Source organism: Oreochromis aureus, linkage group 19, assembly GCF_013358895.1.
Source record: "Oreochromis aureus strain Israel breed Guangdong linkage group 19, ZZ_aureus, whole genome shotgun sequence".
Lineage (NCBI taxonomy): Eukaryota > Metazoa > Chordata > Actinopteri > Cichliformes > Cichlidae > Oreochromis > Oreochromis aureus.
The window spans coordinates 19,150,917-19,174,145 of record NC_052960.1 but is presented as its reverse complement, the minus strand read 5'-3'; the positions used below and the strand labels follow the sequence as shown (position 1 = coordinate 19,174,145).

Sequence of the window (23,229 nt, the reverse complement as noted above, 5' to 3'; positions counted from 1 at the left end):
GCATGTAGCGATTAGCAAGGCCGAGGGCTTTGCCTGCCTCAATATTATATTAGCGTACCACGGCAGGGAGGGAGGCCTGTCAGTTAGCTGTGAGGGACAAGGGTCAAGGCCCGTAAGTAGGCTAGGCTGTTTGTTTATTTCAGTTGCAGTCGGTACTGGCTGCAGAGCAAAGTTTCTCACTAAACCCAGCAGCATTATTGAGCCTTAATAAACGTGATTATGGTGTAAACTAGTTTATTACAGCGTTAGAGTTGGTTTTGGCCGATTTTATGTCTTGTGATGTTATCGAGTCTGCTAGCTGGGGCTAGCTCTACAGGCTTGTAGCGGCAACTCTTTACTACCCCAGCTAGCTAGTATGGTGAAGTGGTCTGCATTGCGGAGGTCAGAGTGGTTTAGTGGACTATCAAAATGAAAGTAAATAACTTAAAACGTTGCGCTACATTTATTGGTAAACTCTAGACAGCCAGTGGCCTGAGGGCGTTTCAGTCTGATCCACACCAGCAGTGTTCCTAATGTGTGGCCAAAATGTGCACACAAGTCTACTATTTTTAGACTAGTAGGGGCTGAACTCAACTCCAAGATGCTAATCTTTTGCCACAAATGGATCTAAGACGTGCTGTTAGTTTATTGATAGAATTGGTGCCTCTTTCTGGTTATTTTTTAGAAAACTCTTTTTCAGAAAATTAGTCAGATTTGTACTCGTTTTATGTTTTCACATTGTCATAATTAGACAACATGTATTGTTTTAGTTTTCAAATTGCTGGCTTTGATTGGATGACTACATTTCTGCACTTTCTTATCAACGAATTTGTCATTTCTTTTGTGTTACAGGCTTTTAAAGGGACACAATGGGTGCATTTCTGGACAAACCAAAGATGGAAAAGTATAATTCCCATGGTGAAGGTAACAACCTGAGGTATGGGCTGAGCAGCATGCAGGGTTGGCGGGTTGAGATGGAGGATGCACACACAGCGGTAATTGGTCTGCCTCATGGTCTTGACCTGTGGTCATTCTTCGCTGTTTATGATGGGCATGCTGGCTCTCAGGTGGCCAAGTACTGCTGTGAGCACCTGCTGGAGCACATCACCAGCAACTCAGACTTCCAGAGTGCTCTTCAGGATGACCCCTGTGTGGACAGCGTGAAGAATGGTATCCGCACTGGGTTCTTGCAGATTGACGAACACATGCGAACCATCTCTGAGAAGAAGCACGGTGTGGACCGAAGTGGCTCCACTGCAGTGGGGGTGATGATTTCTCCAAGCCATATCTACTTCATCAACTGCGGCGACTCGCGTGGGCTCCTCAGCCGGGGCGGCACTGTGCACTTCTTCACACAGGATCACAAACCTAGCAACCCACTGGAAAAGGAAAGGATCCAGAACGCCGGTGGCTCAGTCATGATCCAGCGAGTTAATGGGTCCCTAGCAGTGTCCCGTGCTCTGGGAGACTTCGACTACAAATGCGTGCATGGAAAAGGCCCGACAGAGCAGCTTGTTTCTCCAGAGCCTGAAGTTTATGCAATAGAGAGAAGCGAGGGGGAAGATGAATTCATTATATTAGCTTGTGATGGCATCTGGGATGTCATGGCCAATGAAGAACTGTGTGACTTTGTGAGGTCAAGGCTAGAGGTTACAGATGATCTTGAAAAAGTCAGCAATGAAATTGTTGACACCTGCTTGTACAAGGTATGCCATTAACAAACCCTCTTCTGACACTTTGTTGAGCTGTTTGGTACAATGGTTGATTTACATAAATTCTTGTTTGTTATCTTTGATTTCTTTACAGGGAAGCCGGGACAATATGAGTGTTGTGCTAGTCTGCTTTCCTGGAGCCCCAAAGGTATCTTCAGAAGCAGTGAAACGAGAAGCTGAGCTGGACAAATATCTGGAGGCCAGAGTAGAAGGTAGTAGAAGCACTTTTGGTTGACATTATTATAGAAGAAAACATCAAGTTTACAAATGCTCATATACCTTAATTGTATTTAGAGGCAATGAAAAATGCAAAATCAAAGAGCAAAAATGGGAAGTGTTTTGTTTTTAATATCTGTAGATTGGGTCTTAAATATCTGATATATTTAAGGTAGATATTTGAATCATACTGGATAGTGAAGCATTGAAACACCAAATGAAGGACTTCAAATTCATTGATTACAGTGAGACTGCCATTGACATCTTAAGTTTATTTGCACATCTTGCACATGTATCAATAAAACAATATCTGACTAGTGATGTCAAGTCTCTCAAATGCTGCCAGTGATCATCATTTCCTTTTTACTCCCTAATGCCCTAGAAGTATTTAACCTTTAGATTAAAAAAACAAAACCAACCCCCCCCCCCAAAACTTTAAGTGTAAAACAGGGTTTGAAACTTGGATCACAAAGGGTGTTGCTGACAGGTAAAGTAGGTTTTTCCCAGGCAAGATTTAAATCAACAGCCTATGAGTGTTGCATTATTTGTCTGAAAAGGAATTTTAAACTAAAAATTTATAAAATACATTTTCTTTTTAGCAGTGTGGTAAAGCTGCCTGATTATGGCAAAAATCAAAATCACTATAATTTTGGTCAGCATTGTAATCTATTAACATAATTATTCATTAACTTAACAAACAACATACAATCACTGAAGGTTAAATTTAATATCTCAGCTGGCAAATAGAGATTCCCCTGGCTGCTTTGCAAGGAGTCACAACAGCGGATGTATCCATATATTTAATCTGGTAGGTTTAAGCTCAGAATGCCCTTCCTGCCTTAAACCTCCCAGGGATTTGTCTCTCCCCTGGTTTTCAACTGAAGATATTTTGCATGTTAAGCAAATGCTTTAACCGCTACACTATGGAGAAACAAATGCATTTTTAAAAAGTTGGAAGTGGTGGAGGTTCATCTGATAATAGGTTAGTAAATGATTTATGGTGTATTTTTGACCTTAAAGATGATATCAAAAGGGCAACTATCAGTCCCTGTCTTTTTGCATCCACCATGGGGTGTTTGTGTGTGCAGATGGGGTCGAACAGAGTCACAGGTGGCAGTGGCCTTGGTTGGCAACAGGGAGACTGTTGCCTGATACTTAGAATCCCTCCCCTGGTATGTTTTAAAATACCTGTAGTGCAAAGCATCTGCAGGAAACAGTAATCCATTCATAGGATCAACTATGGAAACCTTGGGACTTTTACTTACTTTGAAACAGATTGTTGACTGAGGGCTCTCATTGTGTTGCCTTGACTATAAACTCAGTAATAACCTTGAGCTTTTAGATAGAGGTTAAAAAATGCACAGCCACAAATTAAATAGGAGCGTCTGATTTATAACAAAGACAATAAAAAAGACGAGCTTTGCAGTGAAAACAAATGCAAAAGAATAGTCAGTTTATCCAGTTATTTTGTTGTCACTGTTGGTGAAATTGCAGTCAAGATTCAAATTTGGTCCCAGTCCACCAATGTGGTATCCCAGTGGCAGGTAAAGGTAAAAAACAGACAAGTGCTGCCAGCTACACCACCACCATTGGTGTAGCACCTGTTGGCATGATACCTGGGCTTGTGTTGTTCTGTTTGAGCATCAGTTGATGCTTCATTGCTATTTTGTAGAATTAAAAAAAAGAAAGAAAAGTAGCAATTGCTGGTTGAGGTTATACTTGTTGTTGTGTCCCATTCATTACGCAGGAACGGGTATTATAATACTAATAATAATAATATAATCTGGATTTTAGGAAAATGTCTTGTACTTATTTCTTCTTCACTTTCCGGGCTACTGCCTAAAGGTTCTGTGAAAAGAAGCTGCTTTGGGTCATATAAGAAATCCCGGTAAAGTTTTGTACTCGCTAGCATAGTTACAACAGCTTTATACATTATTTACACAGGGCTTAGTTCTTCTCCACCTGACTAACCACTCAGCTAAAAAGAAACAAACAAAGGATAGATGTCTTTATCTTTTTTTGTTTCACCTCCTGTTTTATCTGTCTTTGTTGCCTTCCCTGCTTTCTCCGCATTGTCTTGTGGCTTAGCAGCTGCAGGTAGAGAAATTTTAGATGCGCTTAAAGCAAAACAAACTCCAAAGTAAATATTGTCACTGCCCATGTTACCAAATATTAATGATAACCTTTCAGTTTTAGATGCTAGAATGAACTTGTCTGGTTGCCAGTTGTTATATCTCTAATTAATATATCTAACATGATGTAACTTTGTATTTCTGAAGAGTTATTTACGTGGCTGTTACATTTGCTCCTTAAACAAAATTGTCTGTGAATTCCTATAACATGCGTCATAGAAGTCCAGGGCCAGTAATAATAAAAGATGATTGTCTTATGTGGTTGATACCCTAGTAATGTCATTAACAGCAGAAGGCAGAGACAAACATATTTTTACCTGGACTTTTTTTTTTTTTTTAAATAGTAGCAGTATTTACATTTCCAACACACCATGACATTCAGTATATGATTGTATTTATAAAAGACACATAATTTATATCTTGTGCAAAGCTTAGGCTGAATGTAATAGACGAAAGTAGGCTTATTTAGTTTTTTTCTACACTTACTATTAAAAGTAAGCATCAAAGTTAGCAATATTTTATTTAGTTGGGATGACCCTTTTGTGGCCTCTGTGTTACATCAGGGAAGAAGTATTACTATGACAAAGCTTTTGTTTTACATATATTGACACTTAAACATCTGTGATTTGGTGTTGTTTAAACAGAGCTGCAATCTAATCAAATTGTGTTTTCCAACAGAGATAATCAAAAAGCACGGGGATGAAGGTGTCCCGGATTTGGTCCACGTGATGCGGACGTTAGCATCTGAGAGCATCCCTAACCTTCCTCCTGGTGGGGAGCTGGCGAGCAAGTAAGTGATATTTGTGGTTAGAATGGAAAGCATGCTATTGCGACACTGGGTGTCATATGTATATATTTTTTCATTTTGAATGAAAACTAGCATGGATTTTTTTTTGTCTTCCCCCTCAGACGAAGTGTTATTGAAGCAGTGTACAACAAACTTATCCCCTATCGAAGTGATGACACAGTAAGTATTTTGCTTTGACTTCCTGCAGGTGTGCTTTCTTTGAAGTATGCATGCTTTTCTTTTCTTTAAGCACAGTTGTACTAATCCCTTGCATGCTGTAAATATTGAGAAAGGTAAAACAAGGATATTGCCAAGAGATATTTTTCAAAATGCAGTCAGAGGAAAAAAAAAATATGGATTGACTCAAGCAGGTCAGACAATTGTCATCAAGGTTTATCTTAACTAAAACAAACAAACCATGAGCTAATTTCACCAATTAATGCAACTGAACTAAAAAAGAAATCATCAATAAGTGTGGCATAAAAATGGTCTTCTCCTTCAAACTGATTCAAAATGAACATTTCTCATAAGTCCTTTTCATACAAACAGGACTCAGAGCTTTTGCCCCTGTCCACTCAGATATTGTGCCTTTTATCAAATAGGCTCATTGAGTCAGCTACACGTATTAGTGCACATCATCTTGTCCTTGACAGTAAAAAATGTCCTCTGGTTCCTGTATTTAATGTTTTTGTAAGGAAGGTCTTTTAATTACTGTATTTACTTTCACATGGTAATTTCTTCAAAAAAACCCAAAACCCCTCAAACCTTTTGACTCACTTTTGCTAATTGATTAACTTGAGATTTGTTTTTCCAACCAGTTTACACAAAGATTTCTGTGTTCAGAGGGCACTAGGCTTCCTAGAAACTTTTACAGTCAACTTAAAGTGACATCCTACATTCTGTTCGTTCAGCCTTTTTTGTTTAACGGAATAGATCACCTTTGGTGCTATTTGTACTTTAAGATCTTCACAACTCGTTATCATTCAGTTGTATACAGATGTATTCAAAACTCAGGGAGGAAGATGTGAAGTTTTCTTATATTATTTACCAATCCCCCCCCCCCCGCATTGACGAGTTTTGGCACCTCAATATATATCGATAAAGAAGAGGAACAGGTTCCACATCATTTTAGAAATAGGCGTGAAATATGACAGAAACTAGTCATTTCAGAGAAGAGAAACAAGGGATACCGCCAGTAAGTGTCCAAGGGGGACAAAGTTGATGAAGATAAAATCTGAGGTCTGTCCTGGCCTCCCAAAGGCAGTCCTTCTGTTAAGCAACTCTGATGTTGCTGTGTGTTGTTAGATTTGTTTGATAGAATGTAAAATTGTAATTATACCTGTTTTAATATCTTGTCTTTTTTCATCTATGCCTATACTGATCCATTGTTGAGATGCAGCTAAACTACTGTAGCACTGCAAAATTTAATATGATTGGTCATAAAGAGTGCTGCATAGAATGGATTGAGAGTGGACCAGGTTAACTGCTCCATCATTTTATAACACAGTGATTATACATTTACATAATTACACTGCCAAATGGCATGCTGGGTAGGGTTAGCTGGCTGGTTGCACAAGGGTCTGCTAGCACCTGAATAAACCTCTGTCACTATAGAACAGTGAGAAAATAGAGACATGACGAACCTATGGACTAAGTGACTCTTTGGAAACCTATGCCAGGTTCATACTGTGACACTGCCAAATCTGGGGGGGAAAAATACAGTGATACTAAAGTTCAGCAGTAGCTGTAACACATTATTTCACACTTCTAAATATAATAAAGTCACATAGGCTTATGTGGGAGGTAATTTATTATGTCTTAAAGGGAAATATGCACTGTCAGCCACTTCATTAAGTACACCTGTTAATGTAAATGTCTAATCAGTCGCATGGCTGCAACTGAGCATTTATGAAATTGCAGATCTACTGTCATCGTCCCACACAATCATCTTCAAAGTTTACAGAGAATGGTCAGAGAGAAAATATGCGGTGAGCACCAGTTTCTCTGGGTGAAAATGCATTGTCGATGCCAGAAATCAGAGGAGAATGAACTGATAAGGTAACAGCAACTCAAAAACCCCCCCACTTAGGACAAAGGTGGCACCTCAAACCATGCGGTTTTCAACAGCAGTATGACCACATACTGCTGTTGAAGACCTAAAGACCACACCATGTGCCACTCATATCAGCTAAGAATGGGTAACTGAAGCTATAACTCACACAAACTCACCAAAACTGGACAAAAGCGTTGTCTGGTCTGATGAGTCTGCTGCAACAATGTTGCAATAATCAGATGGTAGGTCAGAATTCAGCAATTTAAAAAAAACACGAAAGTGTGGATCTATCCTGCTTTGTATCAACGATTCAGGCTGCTGCTGAATCCTTTGGGTGCCTTAAGATGAACCCGAGCATTGTTTAAACACCACAGCCAGCTTAGCATTTTTACTGACCATGTCCACCCCTTTAATGACCATAGTGTAGCCAGCAAGATAACGCATCATGTGAAGAAGCTCAAATAATCTCAAACTAGTTTCTTGAAGATGACAATCAGTTAACTGCATGCAAACAGCCTCCACAGTCAACAGATCTCAATATAACAGAGCACCTTTGGGATGTGGTGGAACGGGAGATTCACATCATGACACAAGACAGCAACTGTGTGATGCTGTCTTGTGAACATGGACCAAAATCTCTAATGAATATTTCCAGCAGCTTGTTGAATTTATACTATGAAGAATTCTGAAGGCAACAGGGGTACAACTTTGTACTAGAAAGGTGTACCTAATGAAGTGGCTGGTGAGGGCATATATACATTTTGTCCATATTTATTTGTGATACACCTGAAGTACTAGACAAATGCAGTCTGACTCTTTTTTTTTTTTTTTTTTTAGGCATTAGTGGGGGTTTTTGTTTTTTTTAAAAAGCTGCTTCTGATTAATATTTTTCTTTTTTCTTTTTATGCTTTCATGTATTGAATTTGTTTCTGATATTCTGTCACGCTGACCCCCCCTTTTTTTTTTTTTAGATAAATTTCTTATCTAGAGAGATCTTTCATTATAGCTCATGTAGCTTATGTGCTTTGTCTGAGTCATCCTTGTGGCCGTGATCCAAACTGCTAATATTCCATTTGATTTTTTTTTAAATTTACAGCCATCAGTTTGAAAGCTCTCAAAAAAGTTTCCTGTCTCTTAATTTTTCATATACAGGCTTCAGATAACTAACTATGATTTGACTGAAAATTTTCACTGTTAGATGTCAACCTTTATGAAGACGAAGATCTGCAATTGAACATTCTAATAGACTAATTATAAACTCCAGCAAAATAAAATACCACAAAGTTTGAGGAGTTGAGTGTTTCATTAGGGCCTTTTAATTGAATATATATGAAATATATTTATGCAATTTTATGCAAAGTTAAGGATTTGCATGACTACATAAGTACACATCAAACTCAGATAAATGTATTTTTATTATTTTATTAGTGTACACTGGAAATTGCGAGTTCAAAAATGTTATCTGTCGATGTTTCCAAAGTGCAACACATTTAAGACACATTTGAAGTGTGGTTTTATAGGATCATGAATTAAAGTTTCATGTAGTTTCCTAATATATAATTGTTTGGGCATTGTTTACCTTTGTCCATTTAAAGTGGACTAGTTGATGAGTCAAATATTTTTCTCTTGTTTTAAATGACTAGCAGATGAGTTGCTATGGGTATCGTTAGTAAAAGCAGTAACAAAACTGCTTAACACTTCCACAATATGTAAAGTAACTCAACCTTGAAACCCTTTAGGAGGCTGATCAATATTGCCACATAATTGACTTGAGTTGAATTGGTTGAGCTTTTTTAGTCACCTTCTTAAAGCCCTGCTTTTCCATTGAGAAACCCTAATCAGTGAATTCCATCCATCATTTTGCTCTTCCCGTCATATAGAGTGCAATTAGAGGGTGCTTCAGTGATGCATGGTTGAGTCATTTGTTTACTTTTCGGTCACAAATTATGAGCTGTTAGCATCTCTTCCTCAAGTACCTTCATAGCCTGGTTGTATTCAACAGTGCCTCAAGTTATGAAACAAGTTTGGTTTTTCTAACCTTTAGTGGAAACTTTTTTCTTGCATGTTTTGCAGTGCACAAAGCTTTGCAAAACATGGAAGGCACAAAGGAGATGGTTGAAGTATGTTCTTTTTTTTACTAAATTGTCATCGGAGGCTAAGGTGTGTGCTAGAGAACAAATTCATGGTGTCCCTATATAGAAATTGTGATTTTTTTAAATTTTTTTTTCATCTTGTCAACATTGATACCAGTGTTATCACAGATGGTATGGTACATCACAGCCCCGTTAGAAAGGTTTGTTAACTGCAGCTCTGTTATTCTGCTATAAGTAAGTATTGTGTAAAACCACAGTGTGTAACTATAGTCTGTAAGAAAGGATGTCAGGCAGCCGGAACACTTTAACTGCCTGCAGTTTTGTTTGACTGTGACTGACCTTGGGGAGGCTATGGTAGCTATTTTATATTGTAATGCTAATGACTGTATCCGGATACGAAATTATCGCATTTAACTACTGCTGTTAGTTTCTTTGAATCCAAATGTGCACTTGTTTTTTATTTATTTATTCATTTATTTTTTATTATTACTACATTGTTGTGCACAGCAGGGAGGATGATGGCAGACGAGCTATATCTCAGAGCTAGATCATGTGGGTAATTTTTGTAAACACTAACAGTAATAATAGTGACATTTTAAATAGCAGGGGAAATCTAATTTGAGACATCTTGTAGTGCTTTTGGAATCGTTGAGGCATTTTTCTCGTTTTCAGAAAAATTTCTGTATGGCTCTGCATCACATAATTACCCAATTTTGTGTGGTTTTGCTAAGATAAAACCATATCAGAAAACCGCCATTAGTAATACTGACAAAAATATAACGGCGTAACAGACTTATTTAATACAGTAGTGACAATATATACTCAGTGCATCATATCCATAAAGAAATGTGTAAAATCTAATAATTAACCCTTAAGTTTAAACATTTCAAAATAAAAGTAAAAAAAACATTAAATCTCTAAATGTTATAAAACAAAAGTTTACCCACAGCACTGAAAATCAGCTAAATAAAAAGAATCATTCAGGATTTGTGTGTGTCTGTGTGTGTGTGTGTGTGTGTGTGTGTGTTGCACATCTTTTTTTTCCCCCCTGTAGGAACTTGGTCAGATTTCTCTTGATGTGAAAGAAGAACTAATTAGATTGTTTTTCAAGGTCCCTTTGACCTTGCAAAACCTAATGGATCGTTCTGAAGAGCTCATTATATTCAAATGTGGTACTGTAATAGGATGACATCGTCACAACAAGTCAGTTTGTGAAATTTCTTCCTACTTATATAATTCACGATCAACTATGAGTGGTATTATTAAAAAGTGTAAGCGTTTAGGAACCACACAAACTCGTCTATGAAGTGGCAGACTGCTTCATAACTGCAATGCAGTACTCTAGTTTTTCGTAGTATCTGAAGATTACTTAAAAAATTGCAATATCAGACGTGCGAATAGATATTAAGATTTTAATGGTACTGCTACTCTTATTGTTATTGCAACCAAGTACTTTACCTGTACTCTAAGATCTTTCAAAACTAATTTTAGTCAAAGCATTTGAACCATACAATTGGGCAATCAAAAAACAGGCACACTAGAGTACACTAGGCACTAGGCACCCCTACACTAGACACTAGAGTAGGGGTGTCAAACGTAGGGCCCAGACGGTCTCTAATCTGGCCCACTGAAAATGGGTTTTTGAAAAATGTGAAGGAGTGCATCAATTTCAAACTTAAGTGTATTTTCATAAGTTTTAAAGCATTTCCTGTCAAAGTTAAGTAATAGATAAATAATTACATGACAGAAAAGTTTTTGCTTTTCACTACCTACTGTAGAAATATCCCCTGAAACATTTGTCTAGGCATTGAGCTAGCAAAATTTTTTCTGTAATTTTACACATTTGTCATGTAGCAAAACTGAAGCTTACTGTTGAAGTTGCACTTCTTTTCCTCATATTAAGACTTCTCAGGGATTAAATGCGTTACATGTTGTTACACTGATAGAAAGGGGAGTTTCACTGGTCTGGCCCACTTTAGTTAAGGTGACCCATTTTACATTACAAAACACTTTGGTCCTCACACTCAGTGTGCTGTTTCTCGTTCGTATCTTATGCACTTTCAGTTGATGTTTTAGCAGACTGCCCTTGTTTCTTATCTTAGATGCATAGAGCTTGCCACACGTGTTGCACTCATTATCGGCTTCAACTGTGGTGCAGCGCAGCGGCTTGTGTGTATTGCGCAATGCTGCAGCCCACGCCCCTCACAAACATACTACAAGGGGGAAAAAATATATTGTATGAATGCATAGTGGAAGAATGTTTTAATCCTATTCCAAATAAGAAATAGAGCCAGTGGTATAAAATGTGGAAGGCTACACTATATCAATCATCTGTGATAAATGGGAAAACCAGCCGAGCAGAATCTGTAACATTAGAGCTTATCATCTTTCATGATTGAGATTTGTGATGCGTTTAATGGCAGTGTCACTCACTAAATTTGGCAGATGTTACTTCCATTAGCTGATTCAACGAAGACATTCATAAATGAAGCCCCAGCTTTGATTTTAGATTCATTTTAGACTTTGATTAGGATTCTTAGAACTTCCAAAATTTGCATCAGTATTGTGATGTTGTAAAGTGAATCTTACTCATTTGAAGTTTAACTTTTTGACACTTTTCAGCCATATCAGTAATGAATTTTCTGTGAAGATTTTATAATGTTATTTTATGTACTTGATACTTTTTAAATATCTTTTATTTCACTGTAATTGTATTGGCATCAGTTTTTACATATCTCTATGCACTCTTGGTCTTATGGAGTTCTGATGGATGTACAGCCAGAGTCTGAAGGGTTTTTCCTTCCTCTCCTCTCTTATCAAGGACTCTGCATCCACAGATGACATGTGGTAACACAACCTCCTACCACTAACACAGCATAGAGTTTACAAACCACCATCCTCTCAAGACCCACAGCAGCTCAGCTCAGCAGTCACTCTCCGTCACTCTGAGCTTTTGGTTTCTAAGAAGGGAATTTCATGGGAGGAAGAGGAGGAGGAGGAGGAAGAGGAGATGCATGCACACAAACCTGGAACAGTGCAGCACCGGTCCACTCTGGAGTTCAGGATCCCCGCTGTCTTGTCTCCCCTTTATGTTCACCCACCTAAATATTTCCCTCTAAAGTAATCCATAACAAGTGAGTCCACAAAGTTTTCTTCCATTTTGTTAAATAATCTGCTTAAGTAGTAAGATTCCCCCCCCCTTTTTTTCCTTTCTGTCTTTTGTTTGTTTGTTTTTTTTTTTTTTTTTTTGCTGTAATTAATTTGATTCACATTTCCTTGTGTGTATTTGTATATTTCTGTTTTTGTGAAGTGCAATTGTCCTGTACAAACAGCCTGTATTTAATGCAGCTTGATTTTAAGTTAAAAAATGAAAGAAATGGAAAAAGAGAACCTTTTATGCACTATCTGCCTTTTCCTGCTCTTCTGGAATTCTAACAAATGTCTATTCAGTGAATATTATCGCTTGTCCTCCAGGCACAATGTCTCTGCGCTTTTATTTCTCTCTTTTTTTTTTTGTTTGTGTTTTTTCCCTCCTCCAATTAGTCTATGCTCCTTTTAAGAAACGGGTAAATTGTATAGTTGACAGCACAGTAAGCTCTATATCAAACCATTTGAGTCCTAATTATTTTCCCCTGTGCTTTTTTTTTTTTTTTTTTTTTTTTTTTTTTTTTTTAAATTGTATTTTACTTTTGTAAGTAGTTTTCTGTACATGCTCAAATAATAATGGCAAGGTGTTTCTCAATCAAGTATGAAGTGGAATTTTATTTTTCTTCATTTCTGAGAGGTATCTGATGGGTCCCATGTTAACGTGTTTGTCTGTAGATACTTGCAAGCGTGCTTGGGTGTTTGTGTGCACATGTGTTGGTAAAATGCAGATTTGTATGTGCAGCTCAGATTTCAATTTGGCATGGTGTTTTGGACAAACTAGGCTGGAGTTTAAGGGAAGTGCTCTCCCCTTACTCGTTTTCATCCCCCTTCCCCCCTTTTTTTCCCCAGCCAGTGTTTCATATCAGCTCAACACAGGCTTCATTATTTCTAATTCCAAACAGCATTGGACAGCAGAGTTTACATCTTACCCTGTTTGATCTGAAAATATATCTATCAGAACTTTAACCTGAGATAAAACTAGTAATTCTGTTGAAATGTTTGGAGGTTATTCAGGTTTACACATCCCATCGTGTCATATTTAAATATCAATTTGTAAATGTAGATGAATACCAGTGACCACTGTGGGTGCCATATTTTTTATTTTTTTATTTTTAAATTACACCTTCAGCTTTAGTCGGCCTATGTCAAGCCCCCCATTAGATGACGTTTTTGTATGTGTTGCAAATACGTTTGCGCTTCTTCATTTTAGATCTGATTAAGATCTGTTTGTTGTGAACAGTTTAAGCACTGAACAAAATTTTGCATTGGCAATTTGAAAATAGTAGAAACTGCTGGCTCTAAAACTTGCGAGGCTTTCTTTTGGGCATTCAGACCAAGAACAAATCTGCTAACGAAGCTTTCTTGTTGTGCGGCGCCTTTTTTATTCCCATTAGTTTTTCTCCAGTTAAAAACTCTCACCACGACACTGCAAGGCACAGCACAATACAGTTTGCTGCTATAGTGTTAGATCTGTGGGTTAACGCCCCTGCCCCACCCCCCTGTAAAGATAGTCGCTCACTAAATCTGTATTTAACACACACAGTTGATATATTTCTCGAAGAGAAATTGTTTTATTTCAAATTTATTTTCTGGCCTTTTGTGTGTGTTGCATTGTTGGAAACTTGCGTATGTGTGTATATATTTTCAGCTTAAATTTTTAAGGAATAAATCATGTTGCTTGAGCTAGGTATTTTTTTTCTTTTCTTTTTTTTTTCTTCCTATCTCGTTCGTCTTCAGGTGGTTGGTTAAATTTTTGTGTTTGACCAAGTTTTCCATTTAATCCATTTGGTGTTCCTGTGATTAATACTGAATGGTTCCAAATATATGAAATACCTGTACTAAATGTACTAAATTTATACTCATAATGACAATCCTAACTATTTCAGTACATTTAGATTTGGCTAATTATTAAGAGGAAAAAAAAAAAAGACTAACTTTGATAATAATTCTAAGCTACTTTCTAATATGCTTAATGTGGCAAATAATGCCAAAGAACCCCGAGGTTTTACAAAGCCTGCATCACAAGTAAAACTAGCTATAAATATTTACTTATTGGGCTAACTGTAGTTTATTTTTCTTAGTTTTGGTTGGTTGCTTTTTAAAGGTGCTCTGTGGAGTTTTTGATCATTGGTTGAAAAGAAATATATAAGCAGGTCCTCGCACTGCAAGTGCACACTTAGAGGGACAAAATGTGCAAGAATTGTCCATGAGGTTATGTGAAATGCACTTTTGCTGACTGCAGGGGGCAGTAATTTGTATATCAACAAGTGGTGTCATAGTAATGTGACATAATGGCCCTTTCACATAGAAATTTGCATTCGTTCACGCTAGCGGCCGAGTGAATGGCCCGGAATTTGTGTTTCGCTGACTGCTGCACACCCTGTAATTCTGCGGGGGGGGGGGGGGTTGTTTTGTTTTGTTTTGTTTTTATCGTGTGGAACAGGCAAGTTTTCCTTCGCTGCATTTTGCCTGTCGCGTAGGGAATCGTGCAAACGACAATATTCGAGTGCAGCTGTTGCACATGTGAAGGGCCTTTTAGAGTGCCAAAGAACCATTAAAATACTCCAAAACCAGATGATAATTTTAGGGAATGAAACCTAGGAAAATGTGATTTTATGAAAAAGTTTGATAGGCCTTAAAGCAAAAATGAATTTGCTAAGACGTGTTGAATGTACCTTTACCGAGAGACTCCATAGTGTACCTTTAACTAGTAATCCTACAAAAGTATGACAACCATCAAAAGATTTGCTGAAGTGGCAGCTAACTCAAGTAGGAAACTCTCGGTGTGTTTGCATGAAGATGTGGTTTCACTGAATGTCCCTTCCCTTTATTAAAATCAAGTTGCAACAAAAGACAAACAGCAGAGTAAAAATGTTTCATTTCCATCTTTTTGGTTTTAAAATTAAGAGTTGTATTTCTGCTAGTATGATACCGTAATACTTGTAAACCTGCTGTACTCAGTTGAAAATACTTAAATTTATTCAGTGGATTTGAATTTTTTTTCTTTCTTTTTTTTTTTTCTGTGGAGCAATTCATATTTAATCTGTAAGCTATTTATTTTGCTCTGCATAGCTTGTATTTTTTTAAGTGCACTAAGTGTCTCTTACCTAACATCTGTCAGCACCCAGCTGCTTGTTGCAATCCTGGTAGGTATTTCTAACTTTGGTAATTTTCTCTTCAAGCCTAGCAATGAACAAACATTTTTCTTTGTATGTTGAGACAGTTGACAAAACTCATGCCCCTGTGTTTCTCATGAATAATTTAAAGCTAATGTCGTGGCCCTTAAATTTTGCTTGTTATCCACTTCCTACAGTAGAAATGCACCTTTCAATATTCAGAATAGCTGTAGCTGAAATGTTGTGAGATACTAAGAGTGGCCCGTATATAATTTGTCCTCGTGCATGTTTTAAATGATTTCAAATTTCCATTGCACCCCTGTTATTTCCCCCAAAACCTGAACAAAAATTATTCCAAGCATATATTGTTGTTTTTTATTTTTCCATTACCTTAAATACCTCGTGATCTCAGTAGTAAGTGTTTTTGTCTTTAGTTCAGCAGTTACTTTTAATTAGAGCCTTTCCTTATTGTTTTTTTCCCCCTAGAGCCCATTACTTTAACACTGGTCTGTTTGATTGGGATAAGGTTATACTCATGTACAGTATTTGCCTGAATTGTGCTGATGTTAACAAATAAGAGTAACGACTGAAGAAACTACTGGAAAAGACAACCTGTTTTAGTAAGTAGGAACACTATTGGCCTTGTTCTGTAAACCTCCCCCAGCCAATGCCCTCAAACACTCACCTGTGTAATTTCAGCTTCTCGTGCACTTGTGTGACGCTCACTTAGCTCAAATCTATAATTGTATTGAGTTCAGGGTTTTAAACATGTGAGGTGTGTGAGAAAATAAGTGTGACTATACATGACGAGTCATATGCACTGATCCTCTATATAATCAGCTTTTGTTTTCTTCTTCTTTTCAGAAAATTGTTATTGTATACAAAAAAAAAAAAAAAAAAAGATTATAGAGCTATTTACAGAGTTACTTTGGTTGCCTGGAATGCATCCTGTATATTCTTGTACAGAGGATTACCTGGCAGAAGCTGAAGAGATTTTAAAAGCTTGCGCCCTCTTGTGCATATTTATGTACCTCAGTTGTGGCGTTTACTGTGTGACCCTTAGTGGTGGTGGTTTATTCGTCCCCTTACAGGACGTGCTGAGCCTCGCTTTGACCTCTTTTTTTTTTTTTTCCTTTTTTTTTTCTCAGCTCATAAATAAGCTCACCGATTTGCCTTACCCAAACTCACATTGCCCCCCCTAAAGTACTTGTCCAACAAAACACTACGAGGAGGAGTAATGCTGCTAACATTACACTCTCAGAAAACGAAATCTGTCCATTTTAAGGTACTTAAGCTATCAGCAAAGTGACTTTGCCGGGTTGTCACCAGTTAGAATTTTTCAACCTTTGCAGGTTTGTTTGGTTTTTCTTCTCTCCATGTTACTGTATCAAATCTGTGTCATGAAAGCTTATTTAATTTCCACTGCAGATGATGTCATACTTTCAACAAATGCAAGTGTTTTAACATGGTAACCTCGTAAGCATTCAAAATGTGCATACATACATTAATGTCTGCTCTATTTATGATTACATTCAAGAATAGCTTTAGAGTGCTGTAGTTAAGTATTGTCAGTGTTGATTCAAATGCTTCTCAGAGGCCTCTGTGAGTGATTTTACAAAGTTCAATAACTGTATATTTTGTATTATGTTCTAGCTCCAAAGGAATGGCGGGAAAAAAAAGAAAGAAATGTGTTTTAAAAAAAAAAGGAAAAAAAAGCTTTGCTCCCTGAACTAAATTGTACTATTTGTGTTGTCGATTGAACAAATTGCATTCCTTGCTTGTGAATAGATGCATTTTTCTCCCTGCTACTCATATTTTCTTCCCCCCTCCCCCCACCTATTTCCCTCCCCCTCCCTCCTTTCTTTCATTTTTTAGCCTTTGAAGTTTGAATAAAATTTCTAGTTTGCAGAATGTATTACTAAATAAATGGGTTGTCATCTTGTACCTCTCATTTAATCACTTTTATCTGTCGGGGCCTGTTGTCCGAATGACACGTTCTCTGCAGTTAGATTATGTAACGCCAAACATTTTATTAAAAGGTTTCTCAGCTGTGAAAGCGAAGGGTTACAGGAAAAATCGGGAACAACATGCTTAATAAAAGAAAATCAGATGAGTTCATCATTTTTTTTCTTTTTTCTGTGTGCATGAAACCCGTGTTTTCTCATCCAGATGTGAGATGCCTTCACAACAGCTGTATGTGTTGTTAATCTGGATTCTCTGAACATTGGCTGGTATTTATTTATTTTTTTTTAGGAAAATCTAATCCTTAGCTCTGTCAAAGTGTAATGACAGTGTACATTCAACTTAATGCCTCAGTTTGTGTATTGCTACATGCTTTGATCTGTGATCTCTCTCCAAAGCACAAGGATGTCACAGACTGGCAGTGTCAGAGTTGTTTCTTTCGCAACGCCTTTTCTGTTGGGGTGTGGTGAGAGCAGCATGTACTGTAAGGGGCTTGATCTCAGAGAATGGCCAGGCCAGTCCACGACAACTGGGATTAAGAACCGCGGGAGGGATTACTTTAAATGTCAACATAATGTCAGGAGCTGTGCTAGAAGGTCAAACGTTCAAATGGTGCTCAGTGGCAAGCAGTTAATAGATCAGGCACAATTTGGATTGTTGTGGTTCCTGTGATGAATTGACTAGCATGCTCAAACAAGCTAGAACATGCTTCCCAAATAATATCCATGGAAGGAAGAACTATTAATATTTTGTCTAAATGATTGTTATGAGAAAGACAAATATGATTTCTAATTTCTAGACTTTTCTAGTGCCGTAGATAAATTTGATCCTTTAAAAAGTACAGTACAATGCAAAACAATGTCCTAACTAGCCAGAGGGGGGCAGTGTTAATAACCAAGACTGATTAGAGAGGCCAGCAGAAACACTTAGAACTGTGACGCACAGTTCTCTGAAATCTGATTGATTAAAAACTGTTTATTCAGCGATTGTATTTTTTAAATGGTTTTTAAGCAGAATTTAATGCTGGGAGGTTTAAAGGTTTAACTAGAAACTAGGAGCAGATGTATAATCCAAATATCAGCAATAGACACTGCAGGTTATTGGTAGAGTTGCAGTAACTTATTGTGGTGCTCCTTTTAAATTGGTAGTATGAAATCTGTCCTCCCGACATGAGGAAAAGCAGCTGATACCTCTGCAGCAAAAGTGCCAATGAGAGCTCTGATACACGCTTGTTTTTAAGCATGTGCATTCCTCTCGGAGAGCCGTTTGAACTGCACAAAATGTGACTCATTAGATCTCGGGCCACCTGTGCACCCATAATGAATCACGCTGCCCTTGTATTCCTCCACATCAAAAAAGCGGCCGCTGCGGCAGAGGCCATCATCAAATGGAGCTGGCTCGTCATCTGCCTGCCATTGTTGAGCGCATGTCATGCTCTGCTTCTCATGGCGGAAAAACCCATCAGAGCTTGACTAATGCAGCCATGCAGACGCAGCAGTAAGAGGTGGGGGTGGTAGGGCGCACTGCATACTGTGTGTGCATGGTCTCTGCACTGAGGTCACTGAGCTCCACATTTGTTAATTTGCTTCAGAGTGCACTAGAATCAGATTTTTTCTTCTTTTTTTTCCAGGGCTGCTCGGTATAAAATTTTCGATGCTAAATTTTGTGTGATTTAAGCACAGAAAGGAAAGCGAGAAAATTGAGTTTTTGCCGTGAACAGAGTATTGTTTTATCACAGTCTACAATATTTTGTATCTGTTTTCCAAAGCTGCTGCTTCTCCCCCACCCGCCATGCTTTCCTTCTCCATTTCCTCTTTCTGTGAGTGCTGTTGTTGCCCGAGGTCAGTTTGTCACGGAGAACACAAGCTTTTCTCACTTGGACGCAGCGATTCAATGATTGGTGTGTACAAACAATCATATCAGGCAGGGATGACATGCACCCACCTCCCCACCCGCCTCTCTCACACCCTCCTCTCTCCTACAGACATGGAATATGTCCTTCCTGCTCTCTGAGCTACTGTCTGTCTCTCACTCACACTCTGTGGGAGTGACTGTCCCCTGCATGAGATGGGTTACACAAGCCTCTGCCTTGGGAATCCCGGTCCTGCTCATTATCCTGCGCCCCTGAGACACAGCTCATTGTAAATTAGGACATCAAATCGGGCTCGTTAAAGAGCCACAGATACACTCATTAGCATTGGCACCTTTCCTCTTTAGAGCCTGTATCAGCATTCGCTCCCACCACCTTATATCCTGTTATTCCTTCGCACTGACTGGAAGGTTTAGGATTAATGTCAGTTCTAGCCAGCGGGTTAGCACGGTTGTGGTTCAGATATGGGACTGATTGATCGATGGTGGCGGGAAGCTGTGGAATTTGTTGACAGCTGCCAACTATCCCCACCACTTCTATTCATATTTCATTGTGTGGAAAGGGAAGAAAAAAAATACCCTGTCTCAGAATAACTCGTCTGGCAAGTGGCTGACTAGTTGTTTCACAGCTACAAGGGATTAGCAAAATGACTGAGACATCTCATACCTTGCAAATGATGCCTAGTTGGTTGATTTGTCAACATTTTTGCTGATTTTGAGCAAAAAAAATGACCATGACTTGGATGCATATTTGCTATATGGGTGAAAGTGACTCTTCTCTTTGGCATCATACTCTGTATCAGTTTGTGCACTTACATAAGGATACGCATGCCCAGCCTCCAACATGCAGTTGGGAGCAGCCGCACAGCAACAAAGGCAGTGAAGAGGAAGGCCACTTGTGTTTAACAATTTTGCTAAACTTGAAGGATGCAGACAGTGTGTTTTGGTAAGTAAAACACATTTTATTTATTTAGATTAAAAAAAGCAGCAGGAGAAGGAGCAGAAGGAGAGCTCCACAGTCTTGTAGACTACATGCCATGCTGACTTTACAGCATTACCATACCTGCATCTAATCAAAGTTACAGGTTAGAGGCCACGGGTGTAATGCAATTTACTTTTTTTATCTAATGTTTTAAATTGGGAATTTGTAAAACTGTCCTCCACAGGCAGCATTTTCAATGCCAACAATCAAAAACAGGAAGCCTGGGGACCTCTTCTGATTTTAGAAGGAAAATGTTGCATTTCAAAAACCCACATGGGCTCCTGTCCAATGAGAGAGACACCTGCCTTGGCATGGTTGGTTGGCTGCAGGACTGGAAGACTCCAACAGCTTGGAAAAATGTGTGTTTGATTGGCAGACAAGTGAAGTGCAACAATTGATGGCATTTGACCGTGAGCATGAGGGAACAATGAAATGAAATGAGTGGAGACTTGGGACAGGCCCTAATGAGCCATCTTAGCCTTAGTGGTATTGCAATCATGGATGTCCCGGTTTCTTTGCTGATGTCTGTTCCTCTTTAGATGTGATGATTTATGCAAAATGAGTGTGTCAGGTAGTGGGCTTGTCTCACAGAAGCAAACCATGCATCTTCAAATGGACCAACGTGGAATGAAAACTTTCAGATATGGGGAGCAAAATTATAGACCTGACAGGAGCAAATATAATAGCTTGTCCTAACCTTCCATCACTGTCTTGTGTCAATCCATACCAGCCACACTCCATGTGTGTAAGACCCAACTGCTCTTTACTGTGAAAATATGTCAGCGTGATTCATATCAAGCATTTGTTCTTTTTGTACCTGACTGGAGATTTTCTCATATCCAGCATGCTCTCCTATCTGTCATTGAGCTGCAGTAAGATAGAAATCTGAGCATGCGGTTCTTGTCATCATGCTGTCTCAGTGGGTCCCCAATGATTAATTGCTTAAAAAAGAAAGAAAGAAAGAAACCGATAATGTCACAAGGATTTAGTCTCTTTTTCATACATTTTTCCCCATCTCCTCTGCATGCTGTCTGACCTCTGGTAGCATGCAGCCAGTGGGTGATTGAGTCATCCCTCTTGCATGTCATCACTTCACTTCATCCGTGTCTCTAAACTTCACCTCATCTTCATCCTGCTCTTCTCCTCCCCCAGGACCCAGTCATCCTCCTCTTCCGTGGTTTCAGCTAAAGCAAGACCTAATTGGAGAATCAGAGTCAAGCAAGCATTAGTTGCCATGCATTTGTCGATCACTGTAATTATCCACCCTCACTAAATCATTTATTTGATGTGGTTTACATCTCCAAAACACAAGTAGTCATTCATCGTTTCACTCCCGGCGTGTTCAGCATCCAGTCTTTTCAAACTGTTATGTAAGTATAATTTTAAATACAGTATAAGACAAAGATGGAAATTCATAAGTTATTATGGAGGGATTAGCTTAAAATAGTTGGTCCGTAGACATGTTAACAACATAGCTTGAAAAAAAAAAATCCACACAAAACGATTTAGTAACGTGTTAAAGGTGTGTGATGACTGTTTTACTCTTGTAGTCCGCAAATCATGAAAAAAAGCTGTCATTCAAACTCTATTATTGAGTTCTTTGTTATCACACTACAGGAACATTTTCTACAAAACAGACATTGCAGGTATGCAAGGACACTTCAGAGGCCTAAGGCTCAGATAAAGGCAGTTGAGCTGTATGAACCTGTGAAATTCAGTTCACAGGTTTTAATGAAATTATAAAAGACAGCATCATCAGGGCCAGCCAGACTAAGGGAAACACCTGATGTGGTTTAGTTTTGTCTTCTTTTCTAGAAAACATCTCATAACAAGTTTTAAAACAAAACTGAGTGATATGAATAAGGCTATAAAGGTATATATATAAATATATGTCCTGCCAGTTTATAGAGGTGCAGAGGTGGTGATTGATTTATTGGAACCATTTTTTCCAGGGTGAAATGACTGTACAGCATACTTCTTTAATGACTTTAACAAAATAAGAATTGCGTGCACAAGTCTGAAATTATTTTGGATTTTCTCTAATTCACACAGAGTCATATTGTAAACATAGAGGCTTAAATATATACATACACTCATCTTTTAATAACTGGTGCTGAAAATTCTACGATGCCTTTCTTTAGTATTAATAATTGACTAGAGCTGGTTCTTTCCAAGTCCAAGCAACTCAGTGAAGATCTAAAATAGAGAATTTACATATGTTGGGAAGGTCTCTTGGAGCTATTTCTAAACAACTGGTGATTCCAGGATCATCAGTTAAATAGTTTTATATAAGTACAAGTTATTCACATATGTCACCGACACAAACCAGCCAAGGTTTGGAGGAAAATTCAATCAATCACCCTCAGATGAGAGAAAATTGGTTAGGATCTTCAGGAACAACCAAGGAACCAACAAAGCTCAAGCCTGTCATGAATTGAAATATGCTGAAACACCAGCATCACTGTCTACAGTGAACCGAGTTTTACATCACCCGTACTGGGAGGGTGCTGACCAAGAAAGAAGCCCCTGCTCCAAAACTAACACCTTCAAGCTAAACTGTAATTTATAGCTGCCCACATGAACAAGCCAAACGCCTTCTGCAGGAAATTTTTGTGATCAGATAAGATGAAAATTGAGCTATTTGTATAAATCACCAGGTAAATGTTTACAGGAGTAAAGGTGAGGCTTTCAACCATAAAAACTCTGTACCAGCTATCAAGCATATAAGTGATAGCATCATGCTCTAGGGCTGTTTTGATGCCAGTGGTGCTGGTACATTGTACAGAGTTGATGGAATAATGAAGAAAGGAGTACTACCTTCAAATTTTTCAACTTCAACTCAACAGGTAGACGATTGGGTGTTCCAACAGGTCAGTGATCCCAGAAATATATCAAGACTGGTTTTGTAATGGATAAAGCAGCCTAGCATTAGCATTAGCAGCCTAGTTTCTGGAATGGCCTTTCCAAATTCCAGGCTCACCCAATTGAAAATTTCTGTACTATGCTTAAACCCAGCTCCGTCTCAGGGAACTAACGAATTTAAATAAACTCTGCTAATTCTACCAAGATGAGTGGTCAAATATCCAGCCAGGATTATGCCAGAAGCTTGTTGATGGCTACAAAAAGCATCTGATCAAGGTGCAGCTTGCTAAGGAATATTTAACCAAATATTAGTGCAAAT

The 23,229-nt window shown here is 38.3% G+C and overlaps 1 protein-coding gene across 3 annotated transcripts in view; it reads left to right on the top strand.

The window, feature by feature from the left end:
- ppm1aa (protein phosphatase, Mg2+/Mn2+ dependent, 1Aa) overlaps window positions 1-23,229 on the top strand; it is a 43,476-nt gene that overhangs the window by 693 nt on the left and 19,554 nt on the right. Inside the window, exons 2-6 of one of the 3 annotated variants that reach the window (XM_031758183.2) lie at window positions 832-1,685; window positions 1,786-1,903; window positions 4,718-4,829; window positions 4,949-5,006; window positions 21,201-21,418. In XM_031758183.2, the coding sequence (XP_031614043.1) occupies window positions 849-1,685; window positions 1,786-1,903; window positions 4,718-4,829; window positions 4,949-5,006; window positions 21,201-21,236 (1,161 nt within the window). In that variant the 5' untranslated portion in view covers window positions 832-848 and the 3' untranslated portion in view covers window positions 21,237-21,418. Of the gene's footprint in view, window positions 1-831; window positions 1,686-1,785; window positions 1,904-4,717; window positions 4,830-4,948; window positions 5,007-11,793; window positions 17,180-21,200; window positions 21,419-23,229 lie in introns of those variants that run through there. The other 2 variants (XM_031758184.2, XM_039603030.1) reach the window with 2 other exon arrangements.